The sequence below is a fragment of the Heterodontus francisci genome, chromosome 19 (assembly GCF_036365525.1).
Source record: "Heterodontus francisci isolate sHetFra1 chromosome 19, sHetFra1.hap1, whole genome shotgun sequence".
Taxonomy (NCBI): Eukaryota; Metazoa; Chordata; class Chondrichthyes; order Heterodontiformes; family Heterodontidae; genus Heterodontus; species Heterodontus francisci.
In genome coordinates this window covers 21,627,317-21,645,892 of record NC_090389.1, presented here as the reverse complement: position 1 = coordinate 21,645,892, position 18,576 = coordinate 21,627,317, and the positions used below count along the sequence as shown (strand labels likewise).

The 18,576-nt window shown below is 42.4% G+C and overlaps 1 protein-coding gene across 2 annotated transcripts in view; it reads left to right on the top strand.

The window, feature by feature from the left end:
* rad18 (RAD18 E3 ubiquitin protein ligase) overlaps positions 1-13,158 on the top strand; it is a 396,256-nt gene extending 383,098 nt beyond the window's left edge. For both annotated transcript variants that reach the window (XM_068051447.1, XM_068051446.1), the window contains one exon: positions 9,201-13,158. In XM_068051447.1, coding sequence (XP_067907548.1) covers positions 9,201-9,288 — 88 coding nt within the window. In that variant the 3' untranslated portion in view covers positions 9,289-13,158. The remainder of the gene's footprint in view (positions 1-9,200) is intronic.
* Positions 13,159-18,576: the final 5,418 nt, after the last annotated feature.

The following is an 18,576-nucleotide window of genomic DNA, read 5'->3' as shown; positions in this document are numbered from 1 at the left end:
GTCGTTGGTGCCTATGTGGACCACGACTTGGGGGTGCTCCCCCTCCCCCTTAAGGATCCCAAAAACACGATCGGAGACATCACGTACCCTGGCACCTGGGAGGCAACACACCAACCGTGAGTCTCTCTCGTTCCCACAGAACCTCCTATCTGTTCCCCTAACTATGGAGTCCCCAATGACTAATGCTCTGCTCCTCTTCCCTTTTCCCTTCTGAGCAACAGGGACAGACTCTGTGCCAGAGACCTGCACCCCATTGCTTACCCCTGGTAAGTCGTTCCCCCCAACAGTATCCAAAACGGTATACCTGTTGTTGAGGGAAACGGCCACAGGGGATCCCTGCACTGCCTGCTGGTTCCCTTTCCTTCCCCTGACAGTAACCCATCTACCTACTTCTTTTACCTGAGGTGTGACTGCCTCCCTATAACTCCTGTCAATAATCCCCTCCGCCTCCCGAATGATCCGAAGTTCATCCAGCTCCAGTTCCCTAACGCGGTCTGCGAGGAGCTGGAGTTGGGTGCACTTCCCGCAGATGCAGTCAGCAGGGACACTCTTGGCGACCCCTACCTCCCACATTCTGCAGGAGGAACATACAACTGCCTTTACCTCCATTCCCACTATTCTAGATTCCCAATAAATCTACTGAAAAACCAAACGAAAAAAAAAGTCAAAACTTGTTCGCTTAGCAATCCGACGGACTGAACTTTTTAAATAAAAAGCTTACCTTATCAACACACTAGAGTCCTTTTTTTTTTGGTTAGAGGAGGAGGGTGGGTGGGAGACACTACACGTGTAGTGTCTCGGGTACTGCCACTGCCCAAATAAATAGTTTTCCCCTACCCAGCAGTCCCCGGTCCTCCGAAACAAAAAAGGGATTAACTTGCAACTTACTGAAATTGACCGCTCAGCTGAAAGTCCGCTCCGCACCTCGTTCTGTCAAGGCTGCTCCTCGCAAAAGACAAAGATTTTAAAACTGCCCAAATAAATAGTTTTCCCCTCCCCAGCAGTCCCCGGTCCTCCGAAACAAAAAAGGGATTAACTTGCAACTTACTGAAATTGACCGCTCAGCTGAAAGTCCGCTCCGCACCTCGTTCTGTCAAGGCTGCTCCTCGCAAAAGACAAAGATTTTAAAACTGCCCAAATAAATAGTTTTCCCCTACCCAGCAGTCCCCGGTCCTCCGAAACAAAAAAGGGATTAACTTGCAACTTACTGAAATTGACCGCTCAGCTGAAAGTCCGCTCCGCACCTCGTTCTGTCAAGGCTGCTCCTCGCAAAAGACAAAGATTTTAAAACTCTTTAATTGATTCATGACATGGAAAGAAATGTTTGTAATAATAATTTTAATTAAATCACCGTATATATAGTAGGAGTTCTTTCTTTTGGGCCTCCTTATCTCGAGAGACAATGGATACGCGCCTGGAGGTGGTCAGTGGTTTGTGAAGCAGCGCCTGGAGTGGCTATAAAGTAGGAGTGATTTGTTATAAATCTGTATCCAGCTAAATACACATGGTATGGTAGTGAACCACACTTGTCAAGAAAACTCCAGATTCCATCCATAGTCTGTGCTGGATCAGTTGGGGCAGTGGTGGAGATACAGGTTTTGATATTTACTGGGAGGTTGCAGGGGAGAACAAAAATGGCTAGAGAAGCTGACCTCATTATTATTTTTTGGATCTGGCTGCCAGCCAAATTGACAAGCTAGTCGGCAGCTGGGACAGGGAACCAGGAGGCCACAGCCAGGGACCCTTGGCGAGTGGCCCCTGCCATCTGGGAGGGGGAAGACAGAGGTCGTGATCGGCAGAGGTACAGCTGAAGGCTTTCTTCAAGTGCTGGAGGAGAGCACAGCAGTTCCTCCCGGCCTACGTAAGAGTGCTAGAAAAAGCTCTTCTCTCACGGAGCCAGCAGCACCTGTCTCACTTTCATCGCAGGGTATCCTAAACCCTGGAAAACCCATGCAGCAGCAGTGAATTTAAAATCCGGCTCCCAATTGCACAGTGAAAGCTGGATTTAAATATTTATATGAAGTGTCTTGCCTCTCCATGGTGGGACACTTGAACTCCATTTAAACTGCTTCTGCAGAAATGCATGTGTGGCAGGTTTCATTGTCACATTTTGAACACTTGAAGGCTCAAGCTGCACCCCAACTCCACACCCCCCTTAACATCTGCCCGAATATTACCTTATGTGGCTCAGTGTCAAGTTCTGTTTGATAATGCCCCTGTGAAGCACCTTGGGATATTGTACTAAGTTAAAGGCACAATAAAAATACAAGTTATTGTTGATTTGTGAATCTGTACATTTAGATCCAATTACTGCTCGACCCCATTTAGACCCATATTTTCCAAGGACTCGGTAGTCTCCTTACTCCTTCTGCCAAAATGCACCACCCTGCACTTGCCTTTATTGAAATGTATTTGCTGCTTACAAGCCTCGCTGTCCTGGGTAAGGCAAGAGGGAAATCAACTAAGGTTCCCACTCATCTGCTATTCAGCAAATAGGCAAGTAAGCCAGACTTAGCTGTGATGCATCCCACCCCTGGAGATCAGACGGTTTGCTAACACTCGTTGTCCATACTCACAAAGGAACACTGACCTCTTGGGCACTTGAGCTCAATGTGCTCCTGGACCTCTACCTTCATTGTCTTCCCCCTTCAAGAGAAAGGAGATTGGGAAAAAGAACAAAACACTGTTGTTAATTTAAAGCAATATGAGGATTTCCTTTCCTTAGAATGGCCAGGAGCTGCCGTAAACATTTTTGAGCTGAAGAAAAGAAATCTAGTACAGTGAGGTAGCAGTTACAGGGGAGTTTCAGTATTGGGGAGACACAAACTACACGTACATCAGCCGTGAGATCCAGAGTGTTTCCCAGTGAAGAGTTACCAGGTGCCTCAATCTCATGAGCTGCTTCATTTAAAGTGCAAGTCAGAGATGGTAAGCACCTTTTGGCCTGTCAGAATTCATCCCTCTAGGACATTAATTCTCTCTGTACATTGACACTTGGTTTCAGTGATTAGTGTTAGTAATCCATCTGTCCTTGCTGAACTCATAGCCATATATGTTTGTCGGGATGTGTTTGTTAGATAATCATTGAGGTCTGATGCAATTGATCAGATTTCCCTCAAATCATAATGTATTATCTCAGGACAAAATTTTCACGGCTTAATCTGTGAACAAGTTTTGAAATTCTTTACTTGCCCCGAAACTATGGGCAATAATTAGCAATCTAGTGCCTCGAAACTGTGGTAAAATGGAACTGGTTTCACATTGCAAAGCAAGTACTTCTACCTGAATCTTTTTCAGACCTAAACATTTTTGAGAGCGAATAGAGAATACTTTTAGATACTTAAGGAACACCTGAATCCTGATGTTCAGCCTCTCCTCAGCTTTGCCACATCCTAATGCTCTGTCTTTTCCCATCTATCTGCTTGATCAAGTCCTGATCTGCTTCTCCCTGCCTATTAGCCACTTCCTGAATTCCCCAGTGCAGTCCTGTCAGCTGTGGTTACAGTTATACACTGGTATTGAAGTGCGGCACAGTGGCGCAGTGGTTAGCACTGCAGCCTCACAGCTCCAGGGACCCGGGTTCGATTCCGGGTACTGCCTGTGTGGAGTTTGCAAGTTCTCCCTGTGTCTGCGTGGGTTTTCTCCGGGTGCTCCGGTTTCCTCCCACAAGCCAAAAGACTTGCAGGTTGACAGGTAAATTGGGAATAATAAATTGTCACTAGTATAGGTAGGTGGTAGGGAAATATAGGGACAGGTGGGGATGTTTGGTAGGAATATAGGATTAGTATAAATGGGTGGTTGATGTTCGGCACAGACTCGGTGGGCCGAAGGGCCTGTTTCAGTGCTGTATCTCTAATCTCTACTTGGTACATTAATTCAAAGTTTGGAGTGTGCATGGGCTGTTTGAATCCATGGATCACAGATCTGGTGATTATTCAGTTATAGTGATCAAGTGTTTTCCTGTCCAAGTCAATAATGTTGACCAGAAAAAACTCTGTACGTCTTATGAGGCAAATGTTTATCACTCTTTGAGTGAATAAACTTTTCCTGATAAGTTTCGCTAATTCTTCTTTATGTGCTGTGCTGTTCCTTCCTGCCTTACTTCAGATGACCTTCTCTGGAATTAAAAGTTTTACACAGAGCACTTCTTTGATGCTTCTGTAACATCTGTAGGATGTGGGAAGCATTCAACGGTGTAAGATGAATGTGAATGCAGAATATCATTGCTTTTTGTTTCACATTCACTGGAAAAAAAAGTCAAACAACACTTACATACAGTGTACTTCACTATATCTTACAAATTCCCATTCGCAAATGAAAGGAACCAACAAAAATCCCTCAGTCATCATGTGTCCACCATGAACCACAACCTTATCCATCGTTATCATCTCTTCCTCCTCAGACCTGCAGTTTCTCCAAACTCTTGCTGCTCCATATTCATCCGTACAAGTGAAGCTCCTATACATGCCTCCTGCATGTTAGACCTCTATAACTTAGTACTGGCCCCCCAGCCGGCCCACACCTCCTCCCACTTGCGTGTCTGTATTGAGGGAATCCTGCACTGTTGGCGGTGTGTAAACCGTGGCGCGGAGTCAACTCCCCCTTGTCCCCTTTATTCCCTATACCCACTTGATCCTGGCCGTCACGTGGGACTGAAGTCCTCTTAATTCAAGCTCAGGCTGGGTGTTTGGGATATCGGATTTCAAGAGAACCACCCTCCAGCTTAATCCACAGCTACAGTTAATAACAAAACTAGCTAGAATTCACAAGCACACCCACTAGGTTCCTCTGACCTTTCCCTGACCTAGTCACAGAATACAAAGGATATTACCTGAAAAAGGGAGAGTTAGCGCTGGCCAGGCGTTCCGTTCTCTCTCTCTCTCTTCTACGTCGTCGCCGCGTCGCTCACGCAGGGTCTTCCGCTTCCACGATGGTTGATCTCCGGAGTCTTCGCTGGCTCTATGCCCAAAAAGCTCTATTCTTATCCTCACTCTTATCTCTCCAAATCTGAGCTGTCTCTTTCCGGTTGGCTTAAGCTTGCTCACCTCGTTCACATCTCTTAATTGGCCCAGGCCCAAGACCCCGGTATCACACCATGTCCAAATAAGGCCCTTTTCCTGTGATCCATCCTTTGTCTTGTCTCATAAAGTAACTAGTTCAAACTGGTTTTTACCAGCACAGGCCAGTGTCCGAGCTCCAGGTTACTACAGGTCAAACAATCCCAGCAGTTTGTAACTGATTCTGTGTTTCTTACAGCCCCTGGCCAACAGGTGTGCCACCTTTTGAATTAGACATTAAACAGAGACTCCGTCTATTCTCTCAGGTGGGCTCATAAGATCCTGTGGCACTATTTTGAAGAGCAAGGGTGTTCTTCCCAGTGTCATGGCCAGTATTTATCCCTCAACTAACCTCATTAAAAGCAGATTATCTGGTCATTATCACATTACTGTTTATGGGCTTTTGCTGTGCACAAATTGGCTGCTGTGTTTCCTACATGACAACAGGGACCAATTAATCTTTGATTAACCCGAGGCTTGATCTGTTTGGTTGGATCCCATGCCACACTTCAAAGAGCAGGGAGGTCTTCTTGTGGCTGCCATGTTTGCCTACCAAAATAACAGTTACAAACTTCAGAAATGTAAATAATTGGTTTTGAAGTGTGTTGGAGTGCTCTGTGAACGTGCTGTATAAATACATCTTTTTTTCTTTTGCCACAAGTTCACAGCAATGAAAAGGTGGAAAAGTGTGAAAATGCTCTGATTATTGTGATAATATTGCTAACCAGCGCTTCTGAGATGGGTGTCTCTTGAGCCTGTAAATGCCACTTGTGTAAATAGAACTATTATGATTTTTAGGCTGCACCAGATATTTCTCTTATGCTTGACATAATAATACAAAAAAAATTAAATACAAAATAAAGCACTGTGAACCAACAGTAAATAGGAAAGGGAAAAGTGAATCTTCATCTCCTGTGCACAAAGATTTGACCTTATAAACATAACATCTGGCAAGGTGGCATTGCCTAGCGTCAAACAGAACTTACTTTTTAATAAAAGCTTGAAATAGCACAAGCTTCTGGTGGCCTAATCTTAAGATACTGAAAGGATAATCGGTCAGAATGTGAGACTTACGCTATAACCTTTGAAGCAAGATTATTAAAAGCAAAAATTAAGTTGTAACAGGACATTGAAAGAGCTAGTTTCTACCATTCACAACATAAAATCACTTATTGTCATTGCCAAACCGATAAAAAGGAAAATTACTCTTTGCTAACTCTCCTGGGCCAGATTCTATTGCACAAAAGTTTAATGTGAGGTTGAATCCACCTCACAGAGCCTTCACAGGTTCACTTCACAGTGATGGAAGAAAAAAACTCTTGCAATGGCCAGAGACTGCAGAATATATCTCACTCCCTGGGCATATCTAGGTGAGGGAAAGCTCTGATTCCATACCAGGGCAGCACAGCCTCCTCATGCAGATCTGTCTGGGAGAAGGACAAATCTGATTTCAAATATGGGGTTAGATGGGCCTATTAGCCTTGATAGGTAACCATCCTAGGCTTTGACTTCAAACAGGACATATTTTGGATTTGTCACCAGGCCTATTTATTGAAGGTTTCTGGTTTTGTGATGCTGGCCAAATCATCAGGGCTGATGTAATTCTGTAATAGCATTTGCATTAAGGTAGCACCTTATCACGTTAGATTGTCTCAAAGAGCTTCATGCAATACATTATGTTGACGTTCAGTGGCTATTAGTTTAGGGGTATGTGGCAGTTATTCTGGGTCAGTAAACATCTCACAAACAGCAATAAGATGAATGACTAGTTAAACCGTATTTGATGGTGGTTGAGGGAGGTAGAAAGGAGTCTTATTCAGGACATTACCCTCAAACTAGTGCAGTAGAATGCCTAACAAACTGGGCAGATAGGACCTTGTCTCATCTGGCAGACGACACCAGTAATGATGTAGCACTCGCTAAGTCCTGCACGGGAATGCCAGCCTAGCTTGTTAGTCTTATGGTGAGGCTCGGATCCATAATCTTCAGATATAATGGCCAAGTACGTTACCAACTGAGCCAAACCAATTTAGGCACCCTGTAAAGTCCAGTTTTGACCCTGCCATGTGTGATTTCTCATTCACCTTATATGAATAGGGAACGCAGCGCTGAATACTGAGTGTCAGCTTGTGATTGTGGTGCTATTGTTGTCTGCATCAGCGGGAAGGTGACCTTACCAAAGTGGTGATATTGCAGTTGACTTGAAAAGTCCCTTGGGACACCTGGAGTTGATACAATCCACTGCATGCTACCCTGCATGTGTCATGAGCTAGCCATTGAGCCACATGTATGTTACTTTCTCTAACCTGTGAGGCAAATGCATGTGACTTGACGTGGCCTGTGAGCAATACACAGCTGACAGACTCCAGCCCTCAATCTATGTGCAGTTTACATGTTCTGGTGTAAGCTATTTCCTCCATTGGGTTTTAACTATGGTCCATTTATGGCTCCACCCATTTGAGTCCTGAGCACATCACAGTAGCATGGGTAGGTGGTGGAAAGTGTCCCTTGCAGAACGTCTGTTCCGCTGCATTAGTGACAATATCTCTGAAGTTGAGGTCAGTCTTGGTTTTTTTCAAGAGAAAACTTTTTTTTAGTTCCTGCTGAATATAAGTTCATGTTTTGCTGAACCATAGTAAATATTCTGTGGTTAAGGACAGACAATAAGCCAAGCAGGCTCTAGGTGGCCCTCTGCATACTAAATAGAAAGCAGCAGAGGTGACAAATGCACCGACTGTTGGCTGCTGAATCATCCATACCAAACTTGTACCTGCTCCTTTGGTAAAGCATTCCTTCAAACTTCTTTATCATGTCCTGAAGTTTCTGCAATAATTCCAATCACGCATTACATTCCCACTCCTCCATTCTGTTTTTGAATCTCATTGATGTATAATCCATTTCCACTTCCAGTACTGCAGCTTAGTCAGAGGACATTTCTTTAATCATTAATAATCACTCATCACTAATCATTTCTGTTTGATTATCTTGGTCATCAGAAATTTGTTTGAAGTCTTTTTTTATTTCACGTTATAAGATTACAATTTGGGGAGGGCAAGGTTGCAAAGTGAAATAAGACTCCTTGACTCATGTACTGGTCTAATTATCTGAAACACTTTGTTCTCATTGTCCTAAGCTAATTATGTTTGCTTATTTCTCCTGCCCTGACCACGTGCTTCCTGAAGGCAGCTAGTGTGATGGCCCTCTGGACTTTAGTGATATCTGACCAAATTTAGTATAAAATGTGAGGTTTAGCCTGAGACAGAGAAGCAGGCTGTTGAACATAATGCAGTCTTTTATTCTGTTTTACTTTCACTTTTCCTTCACTAGCATGTGTGTTCTACAGAAGCCCCAAGTGTACAGAATGCACAATGCAATTGCAATTTCCAAAGAGTCTCAAAACATTACAGCTAGGAAAGCAGGTCCTGTACCAATGACATTCTTTCTTCTACTTCCTCCCACCACCCCCACCAACACAATTTTTGTTTACCCCTTCCACCTCCATTCTTGAAGTATTGGCCTCTTATTGATGTTTCAAAGGCTCTGGGTTCTCTTCTGTATCTCACTCAGGCCTCCTTTTTCTCATTCGTGAGCCTTGACTGCGGGTGTTAACGGGCTGTTTGACTTTGGAATGCATCTTAGTCATATTTGCTCCTGTTGTCACGTGGCATGCATTGGTACATTTCAGCAGGAAAAATTGGATAGGGATCAGGAGCAGGCAGCTTAACTAATAGTTTCCTCTCCTTAACCCTGAAGCTAATTGTGACACCCCTATTGGCACCCTATCTGAGATCAGCCAACTCAGCACTGACTAGATGTCAAACTTTGGACCTTCTTGGTCTGTGTGCCTCAGCATCTGAATAGCTAAGTTCACTAAGCTGCAAGGAGAGCCCTTTCAGTGCCATTCTCTTGAGCTTCCCACCAGAGGGCACATGGGAGGACTCCTGGTGTTGACTCTCCATCCCACTTAATGGGAGCACCTGGCCTTCACTTGGACTTCCCAGCGTTGGAGGCCTACTGAGGTGAAGAAATTCTGAGAGCTCTTTCAGAACTTGTGGTTCAACAGCCAAATAGTTTGTTTGCAACTGAGCCAAACAAAATACCTGCTTTTAATCTGAGTTTCTTTACATGTTACTTTTCTTTCAGGGAATTGTCAAATTTGAAGACACAGAAAAGGAAAATGAGAGGATTGCCCAAGAAAAGGAGTTCTGAAAACAAACGGACAAGGAAGTGAGCATTCCAACATGAAACATGATACAAGCTTCCAATAAGAACTAGAACTCCCAATTATTTACAAAGAAAATGTGTTTTTATCCAGAATGTACTCAGTATACCACAATATGGAGTCAGCACTTGGGACTGAACATTCATATACATAATTTCCAAAGTTTTTTTAGTGATCGTAAAAGGGGTGAGGAATACACTTAGAGTGTTGTATGACAAACTATTTCACTGAAGGCTGAGCATTTGCAATGTGCCTGCAATTTTAATGACATGTTCCTGTAAATGTGCAAATTGATGGAACACGAGTCTTGTGACTGGAAGCAGGGGCTGGAATATATCCTCCTCAGTACATTAGGATTATTTCAATGAGGACCTGACCAAGAATAACGTACGTAACTCACTGGCCATTTTTTGTTTCTGGTTGCTCATTGCTCAGTACCCATTGATGTGTATGAGGCACAGAATTCTCACATGGCCAAATTGGGGTATGAATCCATGTTTTAAACACCTCTTTATGCACACACTTTTAGAGCTTCAGTGCACTGTCGCTGCCTCTGTCCGTTCTCTCTGCCTTTTTCCTCTTCCACTGTAGCAAGACCATTCTTGGAATGAATACAAGTAATAATGTTCTTTAAGTAGAATTGCTGTCCAATCTATGCAAGAAGGGTATAAAAGTACATAGCATCCCTGGAACTATCAAAAGGCATTGTGAAAGAACCAAATGAATCAGCCAATGCCAGAATAATGAACTCCCTTAATGGTGAATCTGAAATGCCTGCTATGAATTTGACTCATGGACCTCCAACTGCTGTACTAGGACATGGTATGTCTCAACAGGCAACTGTGAGTAAATATGCATATTTGAGATGGATATGATAATTATTAACTGTGCGTGTGTGTGTATATTGTAGCCCTGTAGGATTACAGTGTAATTCAGCCATTTAGTGTTTTGTGCATACATTCTACTTCATTTGCTGAGGTGGGGTGGTCATAGAAATAGTGTAATTGGCATCCTTGCCTCTGGATTAGGGAGAGGAGAAATCAGTTGAGTTTGCTTCTCCTGATTGCTAAGTGCACTTGTAGTGGATGATGGGCAAGGTCTCGGATTTGACTGAGCTGCCTCCTCGTGCCCCCACCCCGCTCTCACAACCGATTAAAAATGCTGCTAATATGCAGTGTACCACCTGGGTGAGGTACAGGAAAGTGGCCAATTCTATTAAATTATAACCTGACACAAGTCAATGCCTGCAAAAGAAAATTGGACGGGGGGAAGGAAAAATATCAAAAGTAAAGGATTGGCTAGGGATTTATTTATACAAATGGCAGGAGGAAGCCACAGGTTTTTTTTTTTGCAAAATCACGTTGTTTGCAAAGTGAAACAACACCAGAGATCTCAATGTAACCACTTGTTTGGTTGCCAAATTGTCTGTTTATTACGTGCAGGTTATATTTTGGATTGCAACCAGACAGTTTTAGCCAGCAGCTAATCATTCAAATGATTACAGCTTGGAGACCTCTGTTATATGAAGCCAAAATAATTGAGCAACCAAGAGTTTGATAGATTGAATTACAAAGCATTTTTATTTCACATCTCTTAAAACTATACATCTAGCAAATTTAATCTATTATTTTAATTAAATTAGGGTCACTTAGCATTGTAGGTCAATATTAGAACTTGGTCACATTAGTCACCAACTTTTTGAGAAATATATTTTTTATTTCACCAAAACTGTTTTGTTTTTGTTGCTTCCTGGCTTTTTCACTGCTCAAAAGGTTATAAGAGTAGTTAGAAGAAATTTTCTACACAGTGCCGGGGATGCAGAAGGCCTAACCAGGTGTGCAGTTCCCAATGTCCTGTCTACCCACAGAGCACATAGATAGACATCTGAATCAAAGTTCAGCACTATAGCATAGCAGTTGTCTCAGTACTCCAGTCATTTTTTAAATGCATTCCAATTGAGGGAAATTTTCTAATGCAAGCGATTCCAAAAGACTAGTTTACCTCCCAAACAATTCTAGTTTTACCATCTGATACTGTCAAGCTAAAATCCTATCTCTGAATATCTCAATGGGAAAAGCCTCACACTAAATGCTTGAGTATTGTACTTATGAGAGTGAGTGAAGGACATAAATTCAGCATGAATCTGATCCAAACAAAGATAGAGGAATTGTTGGACCCCCAGCAAGGCATTTTAGTGACATTGTTGCCTGAATTCCACATAGCTCATGGGCGGCACAGTGGCGCAGTGGTTAGCACCGCAGCCTCACAGCTCCAGACCCGGGTTCAATTCTGGGTACTGCCTGTGTGGAGTTTGCAAGTTCTCCCTGTGTCTGTGTGGGTTTCCTCCGGGTGCTCCGGTTTCCTCCCACATGCCAAAGACTTGCAGATTGATAGGTAAATTGGCCATTAGCAATTGTCCCTAGTATAGGTAGGTGGTAGGGAAATATAGGGACAGGTGGGGATGTGGTAGGAATATGGAATTAGTGTAGGATTAGTATAAATGGGTGGTTGATGGTCGGCACAGACTCGGTGGGCCGAAGGGCCTGTTTCAGTGCTGTATCTCTAAACTAAACTATTATTCCTTCCTTGCATCAGTATCTGTTATATTTGAAGTTGAGGATTCATTACATCAACCTATGAAAAATTTCCTAATATTATGCAACCATCAGAAAACACTGAAGTAAATTTCTATAATTTTGGGCATGTCACCAAACACAGGATTGATGTATTGGTCAGTATATTGTATTCCAATGTTGTCAGTAGGCTTAATGCTGCCAATACATTATAGGACAAAACACACTAAACTCCCAAGTACTTAACTGCATGTCAGTCCTAATGCATCACCTCTGTTTGTCCCATTAATACTACCAGCATCCATAATCACCAGTACTTTACCTTATTGTTATATAGCTCAGAATGCTCTCTCCAAACATAGACACAGTCTGAAAAGACAGATGTTCTAATGGTATTACTGGGTCACTGCATACTTCAAGTGGAAATGTGATGAAAAGTTCGCACAGTACCAGCTAGCAAAGATTGAGTTCCCTCCTTTTCCTTGCTGTAAATAAAGTTACAGGCCATTTCAGAGCATTAAGACCAAGTTGGTTTGAAACATGGTACATTTGGGAATTTTGTTTAGTAAAGCTGTAAGGAGCAATCTTGGCACTTTCACGATCATTTTAAAGTTGGACCCTAATGAAACCTGCACACATTGGCACAATCTTGGTTGGCCTCTAACTCAGACCAGATTTTTCTTGCCTCATAGATGAAGTATTATTCAGGCAAAATTATTCAATGTTAGAGGATAAGGAAGGGAAAGAATGTATATTGTATAATCCAAGACATTATGAGTTTCTGTTTGCTGTAGTTTGGAGAGACTTGGTTTAAATAGACTCTGTTTGCTCTAAGTCATGCCATAAGTCTGGCCTCTAAATTATGTTTATGTTTAATTCTTCTCAAATTCTTTGATTAACTGTCCAGTTTCTCTCCACACATTGCCCATCATGCCACAGCACTATAATAATACTACTTAAAATGGTGTGGCACTTGTGTTTGTTAATAGGTTTATCATGTACTTTGCTCCTGGGGATGTTAGTCAGGGCTACACTGTGCAGTAAAATCAAAAGCATGTGTTGATTGTGAGAATACAGATTGGGTGCATTCCTGTCGTTCAGCCTTTGTACTAACTTTTAAATATAAAATGAAAGAAAAATAATTGTTCCAGATTTGAGTGAAAACATGTATTTTGAAAAATGGAATCTTCAATGTCTCTTTCTAGTGCTTGAACACTTTTATATAACTGTTTGCTTCTGTTGTTTAAGTAACTGGCAAGTAATTTTTAGACAGTAACTTGTGCCTTATAAATAAAGTGGATGATTTGGTGCAAGTATCTTCATCTCTTTAATTTTAAAAGAAGCCAGGAACTGTGGAAACATTCAATTTTGTTTCTCTCCCCACTGATGCTAATGTTCCAGGTCAATGAGCTTTTGTCAAAACTGGAAGATGTTAGAGTTGGACAGCTTTTAAGCAAGTACAGAGCCGGGGAAAGAGGGACAAGGAAAGAACAAAAGGGGAGTTATGTGATAGGGTAGAGGGCAAGAGTGATTAAAGGACCAGATGATGGTGCAGGGCAAAACAGGGGTGATGATATATAGAAACCAAAAATGTGTCCAGAGGATTTGTAAATGATTACAGCAGAATAACATCTGGCCTTTAATTCTTTTGATTCCTGTTTTAGGTTGGCAAATTGTAGAAATTTTAGGACAGTAATACCTGACCTGTAGAAACATTATAGTGTTAGTGGTTTTGGAAATGAGGGTTGGTAGTATTCCACTGGGACTTCTTTATGTCTGGAAGACTTATAGTTTCTTGGAGAAATTGTCATGGTGGTACATTTACATGTGCAAGTACACATTCAGCTTTTCAGTCAGACACCTAAAGATAGCCTTGCCAATGATTTCCACAATTAATGGGCAGCACAGTGGCGCAGTGGTTAGCACCGCAGCCTCACAGCTCCAGCGACCCGGGTTCAATTCCGGGTACTGTCTGTGTGGAGTTTGCAGGTTCTCCCTGTGTCTGCGTGGGTTTCCTCCCACAGCCAAAAGACTTGCAGGTTGATAGGTAAATTGGCCATTATAAATTGCCCTTAGTATAGGTAGGTGATTGGGGAATATAGGGACAGGTGAGGATGTGGTGGGAATATGGGATTAGAGTAGGATTAGTATAAATGGGTGGTTAATGGTCGGCACAGACTCGGTGGGCCGAAGGGCCTGTTTCAGTGCTGTATCTCTAAATCTAAACTTCCCTTAGATATTAATGAATTCTTCAACTCATTAATGACACAATCCCTTCACTTGCTTGTAGCTTGATCCCATTTTCTCCCCCAGACTCTGACTCATGCCCAACTTCAGAATTTGAGCATGTAATCTAGGCTGCCACTTCAGTACAATACTGAGGGTGTGATGCACTATCAGAGTTACCATCTTTTGGATGAATACGTGAGTGTACATGAAATCAAGATCATGTCTGCTTGTTTGAATGGACATAAAACAATCCCTCAGCTATATTTGAAGAGCAGGAAGTTCTCCCAGTATCCTGGTTAACATCCATCCCTCAACCAAATACCACAATAAACAAGTTAACTGGACATTCATTACATTACTGTGTATGGGACCTTGTTTTGTGCAAATTGCTGTCATATTTGCCTATAAAACAATGACTACACTTTACAAGTAATTAATTGACTGTGAAAGCACAACAATGGGGATGTGAAAGATGCTATATCATTGCAAGATCTTTCTTTCTACTTTGACTTCCTTCCCTTGGGATCCTTTCTCCTCTTTCAATAGAACTTGACGGAAGCTATTTCCCAATGTGCCTTTGGAACAATCCAAATCTAATTATTGCCCTCTCAGCCCAACATCCTCTGCCTCAAAAACTCCCAAAGCATTACAATGCTGTAATATAGCTCCTTCAGGAAATTTATCTTAACCTGTCTTACCAATCTTTTGATGGCTTTAAATTGATGACCCCGCCCCAAAACAGAGGAAATAATTACTCTCCTTTCATGGTATCCAAATTTTTCATAATTGTAAGAAGATCTCTGCTGTAGTAGAAACTGTATCTCAAGCTTCTGCTCACAACCAAAGTTTTTCATTCTTGATATTTTCCTGTAAGTCGATGACTTTAATATCCTTTCCATAATGCTGTGCCCAAAACTGCACTCAGTACTCTTACTGTGGCCTACTCATTGCTGGTATAAATGTATTATTACTTACTTATTCTTGTATTCTAAACCCCTATCTAATAAAACCCAAATGCAGTTCACCTCTTTTAGGCCTTATGTACCTTCACTTTCAAATCTATATTCCCCTGTTCATCTATACCCTTGATCTTTCCACTGTATACTGTCTGGTGCTTGTAAAAGATGCAAATCTTTCTTTATATTTTTGATACGAAAATATATTTCCTCACAATTCACTACATTGAACTACACACAGCACCTGCCTACCCTTTCCAGTAACATATCGTCACTTGCTTCTGATTGCAGTGGATGCCAGATATTTACAGTTTATTGTATCCACACAAACATTGAAGGTGTTTGTAAGGTGCAATGGAGTCTGTTTTCTCATTAGGTAAGCATTTGTTGTAGTATGAAAATTGCTATCTGCTCTTCTGGTTACTTACTATGAGGAGCAGGTGTGCCTTATCGATGCTCCCAGACAGAGCCAATCCATGTTGAGCGTTCACAGGATGTTGCTAGGCCACATTTCAAATGATATTTTTCTTGTGACTGAAAATGAGTACGATAACTCTCCCACTGTCTCGGACCAAGGTTTTGTTCAGCTGTCCTAATATCTCCTTAAGTGACTCGGTATCAATTTTGTCTGATGCCACTTCAGTGAATCATCTTGGGACTTTTTACTAGGTTAAAGTCACTATATAAATGCAAGTTGTCTCACCCATCTACTTTTAAACACTTCCTTAAAACTTTCTTAATGATCATGTTTTAGCATCCAGTAAGACCTGGGCAACATCCAGGCTTGGGCTGATAAGTGGCAAGTAACATTCGCGCCACATTCATGCCAGGCAATGACCATCTCCAACAAGAGAGAGTTTAACCACTTCCCCATGACATTCAACGGCATTGCCATCACTGAATCCCCCATCAACATCCTGGAGGTTGCTATTGACCAGAAAGTTAACTGAACAAGCCACATAAATACTGGGGCTACAAGAGCAGGTGAGTGGCTGAGAATTCTGCAGTGAATAACCACCTCCTGACTCATGAAGGCCTGTCTACCATCTACGGGGTACAAGTCAGGAGTGTGATGGAATATTCTCCACTTGCCTGAATGATTGCAGCTCCAACACTTAAGAAGCTTGACACCATCCAGGACAAAGCAACCCACTTGCTTGGCCACCCCATCCACTACCTTAAATATTCACACTCTCTACCACTAGTGCACAGTGGCAGCAGTGTGCACCATCTCCAAGATGCACTGCAGCAACTCGCCAAGGCTCCTTCGACAGCGCCTTCCAAACCCATTACCTCTACCACCCAGAAGAACAAGAGCAACAGGCACATGGGAACACCACCATATGCAAGTTCCCCTCCAAGTCACACATCATCCTAACTTGGAAATATATCACTGTTCCTTCAGTAAAGCTGGGTCAAATTCCTGGAAATTTCTCCCTAACAGCACTGACGGTGTACCTACACCACGTGGACTGCAGCATTTCAAGAAGGTGGCTCACCACCACCTTCTCGATGGTAATTAGGGATGGGGTGGGTCAATAAATGCAGGCCTTGCCAGTGATGCCCACATCCTATGAATGAAAAAAGAAAATAAATAAACCTGGCAGTATTGGAACTGGCAATAGTGACTCACAAGCGACTGCATTATGGGTGTAAGTCCCCCACCCTCAATTAATAGGGATATATCAGGGGAGCGCAGTGGTTAGCACCGCTGCCTCACAGCTCCAATGACCTGGGTTCAATTCTGGGTACTGCCTGTGTGGAGTTTGCAAGTTCTCCCTGTGTCTGCGTGGGTTTTCGCCGGGTGCTCCGGTTTCCTCCCACAACCAAAGACTTGCAGGTTGATAGGTAAATTGGCTATTATAAATTGCCCCTAGTATAGGTAGGTGGTAGGGGAATATAGGGACAGGTGGGGATGTGGTAGGAATATGGGATTAGTGTAGGATTAGTATAAGTAGGTGGTTGATGGTCGGCACAGACTTGGTGGGCCTGTTTCAGTGCTGTATCTCTAAATAAATAAAAAAAAATAAAAATATAGAAACAGGAATAGGCCATTCAGCCCTTCAAGTCTCTTTCATCAGTCAATTACATCATTGCTGATCTGTATCTTGACTCCATTTACCTGTTTTGGATCTGTACCCCTTTTAACAAAAGCCTCTCAATCTGTTTTGAAATTTTCAATTGACTTAGCTGCAACAACCTTTTCTGTGCTAAATTCTTTTCTAATCTGAAGTGAAGAATGCTATCTGTTTTGTATCTTTTTGTATATCATCATCTTCTCAATGAAAAAACTTGAAATGCACAGCGGGTCAGCCAATATTTCACACAGGACTAACTATCAGGACCTTTATTTCCTTACTTTCTCATTGAGATGCTCATGGACCCTTTGACCAGGCTTCCTATTCTTTTGCACATTAAAGCTAATACAGGATTCTTTTGATGGGCAAAGTCATCATTTGATGTTGCATCAAACCACGAAGATGAAACATTTCTAGATTTGATTCAAAGTCTATGCTGAGTAGGCTGGTCTGAACTGGAATAGAGTTAAGATCAGTCAGATTCCCATATTCTGATTGCTATCCAGTCACTCCTGCTACAAAATGCAATGTGTAGGTATTGGATGAGGACATGATCAGCCTTGGTTTTGATGTCCTTGGTGGTTGAATTCCTGCCAACATTTGCTTTCTGGGCTCACACATGAAGAACGGCCACTCGGACAAGGTGTTGCTGATGCTCATTATCCTGTAACTTCCTATAGCACCCACCCCCACAACCTCCCCCTCCCCAAACTCTACATTACTCTGGACTATTGTCCTGTCATTGGTGCGTAACCCCACACACTGGAATTTTCTGTCGGTCTCTTCAGCTCTCTCTCCTCCTTGAAGACCCTCCTTAAAATACATCTCTTTAACCAAGTATTTGGTCACCCCTCCTAATAGCTCCTTTGGGTGGGCATTCACTTTTTTCTGATTGTGGCATTGGTAAGCTATTCGGGATATTTTCCCACTGTTGAGGAAGGGGTCTCAGGCTCCCCTCCTGCCTCTTTCCTGGTTTGGCCGTAACAGGGTTTAACTTTTAAAACACCTCAGAGTCCTTGCTCACTGCTGTCTAATTGTAATTGTAAATGAACAAACCAGACAAGTTTTCTCAGGTTTAAACAAGAAAGACATAAGTTTATTAACCTTATCACTCTAACTTGGTTAAAATTACTAAAATACGTGACACAACCATGCTAGCATGCGTATGCGATAAACACACACAAATAGTCGCAGAGGAGGAGAAAGAATTAAGTGGGGGTTGGAGTATTAAATGGAATTCAGTTATTGTCTTTAGTTTTGCTGTAAAGTCCTTGGTTGAAATTGCGGTCTTGTAATTCTCACTGGGGCCCAATGCACACTTTCATTCTTGCTTCTCTGATACCAAAAGGCTGAAGAGGTCCTCTGTCTTGCGGCTTAAGATGCTTCCGTGGGTCCCTGGGACTTTGCTTGAGAGAGAGAGACAGGGAGAGACCTTCCTTCTCTTTTGTCTTCCAATTGCAG